Source organism: Atta colombica, unplaced genomic scaffold, assembly GCF_001594045.1.
Source record: "Atta colombica isolate Treedump-2 unplaced genomic scaffold, Acol1.0 scaffold7, whole genome shotgun sequence".
NCBI classification, from domain to species: Eukaryota; Metazoa; Arthropoda; class Insecta; order Hymenoptera; family Formicidae; genus Atta; species Atta colombica.
The window spans coordinates 1,977,335-1,986,099 of record NW_017259561.1 but is presented as its reverse complement, the minus strand read 5'-3'; the positions used below and the strand labels follow the sequence as shown (position 1 = coordinate 1,986,099).

The 8,765-nt window shown below is 31.8% G+C and overlaps 1 protein-coding gene across 1 annotated transcript; it reads left to right on the top strand.

The window, feature by feature from the left end:
• The first annotated feature begins 5,247 nt into the window (after positions 1–5,247).
• LOC108692361 (glycosyltransferase-like protein gnt14) lies at positions 5,248–8,586 on the top strand. Its single transcript, XM_018200578.1, has 7 exons — positions 5,248–5,356; positions 5,559–5,841; positions 6,019–6,868; positions 7,008–7,091; positions 7,169–7,368; positions 7,447–7,875; positions 8,240–8,586. Exons 2-7 carry the CDS (start codon positions 5,607–5,609, stop codon positions 8,434–8,436), a joined length of 1,995 nt encoding a protein of 664 aa, XP_018056067.1. The 5' UTR covers positions 5,248–5,356; positions 5,559–5,606; the 3' UTR covers positions 8,437–8,586.
• The last annotated feature ends 179 nt before the right edge of the window (positions 8,587–8,765 follow it).

Below are 8,765 nucleotides of genomic sequence, written 5' to 3'. Positions count from 1 at the left end.
TATTTTATTTTATTTATTTATTTATTTTATTTTATTTTATTATTTCATTTTATTAATGTTTTATTAATGTTATATTATATTGTTATATATTTTTATATTTATATCAAAAGCATTTATTAAACGCGTTTTTATACAAAATGAATCTGAAATACTTTTTTCGATACAGTACATTTTCAACCATTACGCATGCGTGCATAACATGCATAGATTTATAAGATAGACGGAGCATTCATACGAGAGAGTTGAAGACTTGATAAAAAGAAAAAGAAATAATCGCGCAGTAAGTCTCTTCTTTTCTAATGGTGAATTGATTGGCCACGGCAAGCTGGGAAGTGACCGAGAGAAAAGAAGATAGATGTTCGAGAGTTGTAGCCTTACAATCAAGACTGACTTCCCACCGCTTACTGTAAAAGAGAGAAACAACTGTGTCTGGAGTAGAACTATCCTTCAATGTTCTTCAGCTTCTCTCGCTTCGTCTATCTTATAAATCTATGGTAACTTGCCCCAATCGTACCACCTTCTGAAATGAGGCAAATGGAGCGTGCTTTTAATTGATTCATGAAGTATAACACGACGCGAACGTATTGGCACAGTCTAAATATACCAGTTGCGACATACGACTTTTTTTGATAAGACAAATTTGTCACGCGCATGCGTCAGTTGTATCACAAAGAAGATGGCTACTTATAACCTAACCAAACTAGAAACGCAAGATTGTGATATAGAACGAATAATAAAATTCAGTCTGGTTATAATTAGAAGAGGGTCCTCCGATTTTGATGAAATTAATCTCATTCAACACGTTTTGCATGAAATGAAAAAATCTGACCCTGAAATGAAAAAATGTGGAGATTGGTTTTGTAAATTGAACTATTAAGCATTAAGCATTAAAGTTCGAGACTTTAGAGATTAAATTTAAAGATTAAATAAATAAAGATTAGAGATTAAATATCTGTTATCCCGACTTGATACAGCATAATGTATTTCTGCTTTAATTATACAAATTCACTACTTTAAAAAATACAAATTCCTTTAAATTGCTTTAAAAACACAAACTACTAATGCAGAGAATTTATATGTTTAAAGCAATGAATTGTTGTTTTTAAAGCAGATAATTTATGTTTTTAAGTAGTATTTAAAGTTACATTTATTTTTCATACTAAAAAGTAAATTTACAATTATACATTCATCGTTTTTATTTTAATCATTATGTGACTGAATATTTCATTCTATTACAATATTTATTTGATAATTTTTATTATTGTTTACTAATAATCATACTAATTTTTTTTAATATTTATTTCTCAACATATTTATTTATTTATTATGTATTTTAATGATTACATATATAATATGAACATAATAGTAAAAGTAAAAATATTTGAAAAATAAATACAGAATGATATATGTGGATTTACAGTAATTGTAAATAATGGATATTATTTTATTTTGTTTCTTATTTTAATTTAATTTTTTAATTTTATTTTTAAAAACTTTTTATCCTATTATCTAATTCTGTATTATTCTAATTCTTCTATTATACTATACGGTTTTCAGCAAGAAACATAAATGACATAGCTTAAAACAATTATTCAATTTTATCCTTGTTTACAATATTAAACAAAAATAATTTATTGTGATACATTGTATCATACGCGTCTTTTATTTAAAAACGCTCATAGTAATCAGTGTTGTAATTTAGCTAAAATATTTAAATGTGAGCGCGTATACAGTTGTCAAAATGGCCACAGATCGTCTCTCCTACAAAGACGCCGACGCTCAATGTTGCAACTGATATATCTAGACTGTTGTGCAGCGTATTGGGCATGTATGACGCGACAAACCTTATGTTCAGATTTTCATCTAGTGCCACTCAAGTATTATTCTATCCTTGTTATTCACCGAACGTTAAACAAGAATAACATAACATCCGGAGAACACCCGGGTGGAAATCTGAACACGTCTCAGCGGGAAAGGAGGGGTGAAGATCGCTTCACGTGGAAAGTCAAAAGCCATATACAACAATACAATAGACCTTCTTTCGTGACTGTGATAGATTTCCTAACCTCATCAACTTTACGCTTAATATCTTTGCGAGACAGAGACACTTTTTTCTCTACCAGATTTTATCATTTCATGCAAAGACACGTCGAAGCCTAATATTACGTGTACAACATTTTTTTTTATCGATTTCGAAACGCAGCTTACCGAGTAATTGATTTTTGTTTGTGGATTGACAAATAAGAACCAATCGCTCGGTGAGCAGATTGTATTCTGAAACCAATCGAAAAAAAGTGTTGTAATGTTTTAGTCAATGACTGTACATGTATACATATTAAAATTTTTCACTTGTCATGTTTTCGCAAAACATGATCGATATTCAGCAGAGAAAAAAACTAATCAGGATTGTGTTCCGATAGCTATGTCGAAAATATTATTTTTTAGTTACAAGGTTGGTAGTAGTTATGTTAGTACAGTAACAGTAGTACTGTAACTAACTGTATTTTGTAAAACCGGTTCTACATTCGTTGCAATCTGATTGATTGTCGCAACAAACTTACGATCAGTTTGCAATTAATGCAGAACCGGCTTTAGAGATTAGCTGACGCCGTTTGTTAAGGACTCCATATAATAAGAGGAACAGGGAACAGAGAACAGAGAATAAGAATTTTAACTTATCAAAAATCATGTATTGTGGAATATACAGTTTCTAATAGATGAAATTCTTATTCTCTGTTCTCTGTTCCCTATTCCTTTTAGGCGGAGCTCTTCACAAATGGAAATTACATTATCAGCTAGTCTCTTACGGAACAGTTATGTTAGCGCTACCAATTTCAAAACTAAAAAGAATATTTTCGACACAGCTATTAGAACACAACCCAGGATGCGTTTCCCAGGATTTCGATATTCACTGCCAGTGCTGCAACTACAGTATATGTTACGTGTGCTATAGATTTTTAGCACTGGCAATGAATTTCGGAACGCATGCCTTAGTTAGCGCTTAAGCTTGTGGCACAATGCTTGTTTTCCTATTAGATTTCTAGCTGGATTAGAATTTTGTCACTGTATTAGCTATGATGCTGGCACTGACAGCATCGCAGCCAAAACGGTGGCAAGATTCTAATTCAGTTAGCAATCCAACAGGAAAACAAGCATCACGTGCCACCGACTTTAGTGATTCTTTAATATGATTGGTTATTGCTTTTAGTTCTTCACTAGATCTAAGTGTAGGAAACAATTATATTAAAGAATCACTAAGCACTAACTGATTAGTTTTTTCTGCTGAACGCAGTCTATAGTCATAAGGCTAGTTTCATCAATGCCAATTAGCTTAATCGGTTGATTGACTAATCGCGTTTGCTGTTTAGTAGAATTGATCAATTGTGGTGGTTGACAGTTAATGATTAAGCTTGATCGGCATTAGTGAAACTGGCCCGAAGGGTTGGACACGAATCTTTGAGGGTGCGATTATATGTAGAGTGGTACGCGATACAATTATTATATCTAGGTAATTATAGGAACCGCGCAAACCGTGTTGCTTACTTCTTTTCTCCTCTTGCAAGATTCACACTGGATCTAACGTGCATCGTACGCTCTGCAATCAATCAGAAAACAGGATTTTGCTTTGTATAGACCATTCTACGTTGGTCGTATCATAGACGTCACAGCTTATTGCGTCAGCCAATCCAATTTTAATTTTAAAGTCGCATGATGCTTACGACGTTTCCGATAAGACCAATGTAGAATAGCCTTATCGATACAAAATAAAATTCTGCTTTCTGATTGATTGCAGAGCGTCATACGACACACATCGGATCCAGTATGAATCCAACATCTGTTAAACCAGTTCTACATTAGTTGCAAATTTGTGATCGCAAGTTGGCGACAACCAATTTAAATCTCTTGCATTTTGAAATTAATGCTTCATATTGGTTGTTTGTCGTAACAAATTTGCGATCAATCAACTTAAAGATTAAAGATTGAAATTTCACTAATGAGAAAAAAGAAGTTTTGACTCCTTTTGTTCTGATTGATCAAACTTCAATCTTTCAATCTCATTTCTCTTCTTCAATGTGTAGTCTGATTCCGGCTTAAGGAATCGTTAGATTGGATTCGCTACTGGCCTTACGGTCTCTACTGTGATTGGGCAATTCGCTTATTGATTATGTCTTACGGCCTTACGTTTTTGTATGTGCCATGAGCTTTACTAACAGTAACTAACTAAGCAACTAGGAAATACCGCATACCATGTACCGCCTATTTCTTTCACTGATATTACATGGAGCGCGGTTTGCACGCGGTTTGCAGTACGGATTAGTAACAAACTCATATTAGTATGAATTTTTAAAAATATATTAACTTATTTTTATACACACTTTATCGATACTCTTATTTTTTTACCAGATTTACTTAATAATTGCGTTTAAATCAATTAATTCCATTAAAAAGTACATAGCAATGTATATAGCATATATAATTTGAATAACATATATAATTGTTATTAGCTTATCCGCAAACCGCGCTCCATATAATATCAGTGAAAGAAATAAGCGGTACATGATACGCGATTTCCTAGTTGGTTACTATTAGTTACTGTACTGCGTACCGCGCTCCATATAATCGCAACCTTAAGTTTTACGAGATGTATTTACCGCGTATCACGTAACCGCGTAACCAATCAGATACGATTCACTGGTTTCGCATTTACTGATTATTGGTTATACAATTATGCGATACGCGGCAAAAACGCTTCATGAAACTCCACCCTTACATATAATGCGGTAAGCGGCACGGGCCAGTGAGAAATTCACATTCTAAGAACTTTTTAATAGAATTAATTGATTTAAATGCTATTATTAAGTAAATTCGTTGAAAAATAAGAATGTTGATGAAATGTGCATAGAAATAAGTTAATATATTTTTAAAAATTCATATTAAAATTTATTTGTCACTAGAGTCAAACGGATTCCCGTACTGGGGATTGATTCTATATCTTGAAACGAAATGAAAATTACAAAAGTGAGCGAATTTACTATAATACTAATAATTTCATTGATCAACATCTCATAAATTTGTTCACTTTTATAATTTTCACCTTGTTTGAAGATACAGAATCGATCCCCTGCTTTATCGTACTACATGTAATCGCACCTTGAGCGGCTCGTGAAAATGCACTATGAAAAATTTCCTAAATTTCTCTTGTTTTGTAACTAAAAATTGGTACCATTGATTCGTTTTGGCAAGATGTCTCTGTTGTGAAGTGGTTGTTAATCGCGATTCGCAACAATATTTTCCAAAACATACAAATAACGGTTGACAAAGATTCTTATTAAGTTTTGTGAAAAAGCTATATAAAGTAAGTTTCAGTGGTGATATATAATTTCTCGTCCCATTGACTTATATCAATTCAATAAATGCTTTGGAACTCATGTAGGAATTAGTTTGGTGTCAGATTTTACATAATTTAATATGTTTTGATGTATTAAATAATATCTGATGTTACACAATGATCGATAAGTTGTAATTTTATACATTGTATCTGTTTCGATTTTTCTTAGATCTTTCAATCTATTGATTCTCTACAAGGATCTTTTGATGAAATCAGGATGAGCGCCAGGCTTTTAAAAGATCCTGCTACCGCATCTAGCCGTATATTTATAGGTCATTTACAAACTGACGATATTACGAAGCTGGAGTTGGAGGATCATTTCGCCAAATATGGCACTATTATAGCATCAGTAATAAACAGAGGTTTTGGATTTGTACAATTTGAAGAAGAGCAGTCTGCACAAAATGCTATTCAAAAGGAGAATGGTGCAATGTTTAAAGGCAGACGTATAGGTATATTACACAGATGCAACTAGATATGCTTCATTTTTCTTTTCCTTATGTCATTATCTATTCTTTTATTTAATTAAGATTCTTTTTATTAAATTTTTTTTATCTTGAAAAATATGTAGAATATATGTAGAGAAATAATTCAAATTTATTGTTTTTTTCTATAATTTTAATTTGTAGATGTTAGACCAGCAAAGAAAGATAATCAATCTAGTGGTAATCCAGGAAATACAAATACAAAACAAATGGGTGGATTAAATAATCAATTTAATTCCATGAATCAATTCAATAATGCAAATGAATCATTTGGTATGAATAAACCAAATTATGCTGGTGGGATGAATCAGAGCTTTGGGAATGACAATATCTTTGGTAACAATCAAAAAGATTTGAACGCTCCATCTAGGAGTGGAGGAAATAATCATTTTGATGATGGAAATCAGGCTGGAAGTAAGAATAATGATCAGTTTAATGGGAAGCATAATAATAATAATAATAATAATAATAATAATAGTGGAAATGATCATTTTAATAATCCCATGCAAAATCGTGGAAATAATCAATTTAATACAAACAATCCAAATCGTGGAAATGATCAGCTTGGTCATGGCAATCAAAATAGAGGCACTAACAATCAATTTGGAAATAATAATCAAATGGGAAATCAGAATAGGCCTGGAGGAATTCCAAATCGAAATCAAGCTAACCCAGGCAATAATCAAAACCAAAATGCTAGTGGTACAGGGATAGGCCTTGGCGGTATTCATAGACCTCGTGGGTCAAGAGGAGGAAAAAACAGAAATAAAAATAATCAGAACATTCCAAATAATCCAAACATAAATAATTTCAGAGATCGAAGTCCAATTAATAGAAATAATCGGATGGAAGATAAAATAAATAGAGACTGGGATCTTAAACAAGGAGATAGACTACGTAACAATAATTTTCCTAGAGATTCATTTAATGATAGTGGAAATCGTTATGATGATTTCAAAGCTCCTGGACTTAGAGAGACAAATGCTAATTTTGGGTAAAATCATTCTTGTAAAAATAATACATCTTATTTTAGATAATGTACAAATAGTGACAATTCTAATAAAGTTTCCGAGATACGATTATTACCAATTTATTAATTTGTATAGATAGTAAAATATCTGTTTATATTACAGAAACACCAGTGGATCATCTGATTATCTTGCCATTGCAGCTGAGAAGAATGACTGTGAAATTATTGTTGTTAATAAAGTATTAACGTAAGATTTTACAAGATTACAGTTTGGATTTTACTTTATTTGAGCAACACATAATATTTTGCTTATTAAATATATAGGAAATATGCAGAAGATATCGAATTACGTTTGAAGCAAATTGGTTTAATGGTAGATTTGCTGTTTCCAAATGAAGATGTTCCTTTAGGTCGTGTTTTGGGAAATATAGCAAGTCGTGGCTGCCTCTATGCTGTAGTTGTTACACCTATCAACCACGAGCATCATTCATTAACATTGAATATTTTACATGGTTTGCCACAAGGTAGAGTCAATACAAAAAATTCATTGCGTATACTTGCAAATATGATATTCATTGATATTATATTATTATTATTTGTAGAACACAGAAATATGCCTGTTGAAGATGCTATAAACTTGATTTCACGAGATTTCGCAAATTATAAATCTGGTGGTCGTTCAGTTCCTTTGAATACTCCTCTTGCAAGCGAACGTCATCCGGATGCTATTCAAGTTCTTCTTAATATGTTGGCTGATAATCATCAGCTTACGGTTTTGCAATATGATCGCGTCATAAAATATCTTGATATGAAACGTGAGGAACAAGTACAAGTTGAACTAGGTGATGCAAAAGATTTACCAGTAAAAACATCACTCGCGCCAGTCAATGATCCGAAACAGGCCGAATTACAAACAAGAATATTAAATATTTTAAATAATAGTAAAACTGCATCAACAACAATGGAACCCAGTCCTGTACCACCACCGACTTCAGCACCAACCTCGGTATCATCAGCTAATTGGGGGACAGGTAAAAATTACAGATCATAAAATTGCGTTGGCAAGAACGATTTGATAAATTACATGCTCTTTATCATAAATTTTAATATTATAGTAATATCTACACTCACTCTTAAATTTGAAATTTTTGTAAATGTTTGCAAATTGAAATTTTGGTTCTAAAGAGTCATGACAATACTTAACAAGTAAAAATTTTTGCAGTACTGAGCAAAAAATTTTATTTGCAATTAAATGTGAAGATCAAATGTAGGTTTTTTGTTTAATATATCAAAGATAAACTTCAGAAAATTTATCTACGTATGTATAGATATAGTACTTTATAGTTTGTGTGAAATTATAAAATTTATAAATGTTTATTGTATTTATGTTAATAGCATCAAACACGGTCACATCATCGACAACAACAGGAGTTTCACCTTCACCTCTCCTAAATGATCCGACAGTTCAGAAAGCTCTTGACAGCCTCTTGCAAGGTAATCTATTGAAAAATATCGGCGATCAGCAACCATCACCTACGACAACATCTGGAGCACCGTTATTTGCTGCTTTTTCTAATATTGGTAGATTTTAACTGTCACATTGAATTCTATTATATGATCTTATAAATTTTCGAATTCTTTATACTTTTCCGATTTTATTCCGTATTAAATACATTCGTGAGAATGCAGTCGGCGAAAAGAAGACGTAGAAGTAGCATTGCAAACATAATAAATATTTTAGTACATTGTGTATATTAACCGTGTAAAATGATAAAATTCAATATAAGAAATTAATTATGATTCTAAATTGCACAACAATATTATATAATTATATAATTCTGATATTCACGTAATTAATGTTACTGCCTATATGTATGGTATAGTATATCGTTGATAATGTATTTCTCTAGTTAGCTATGTG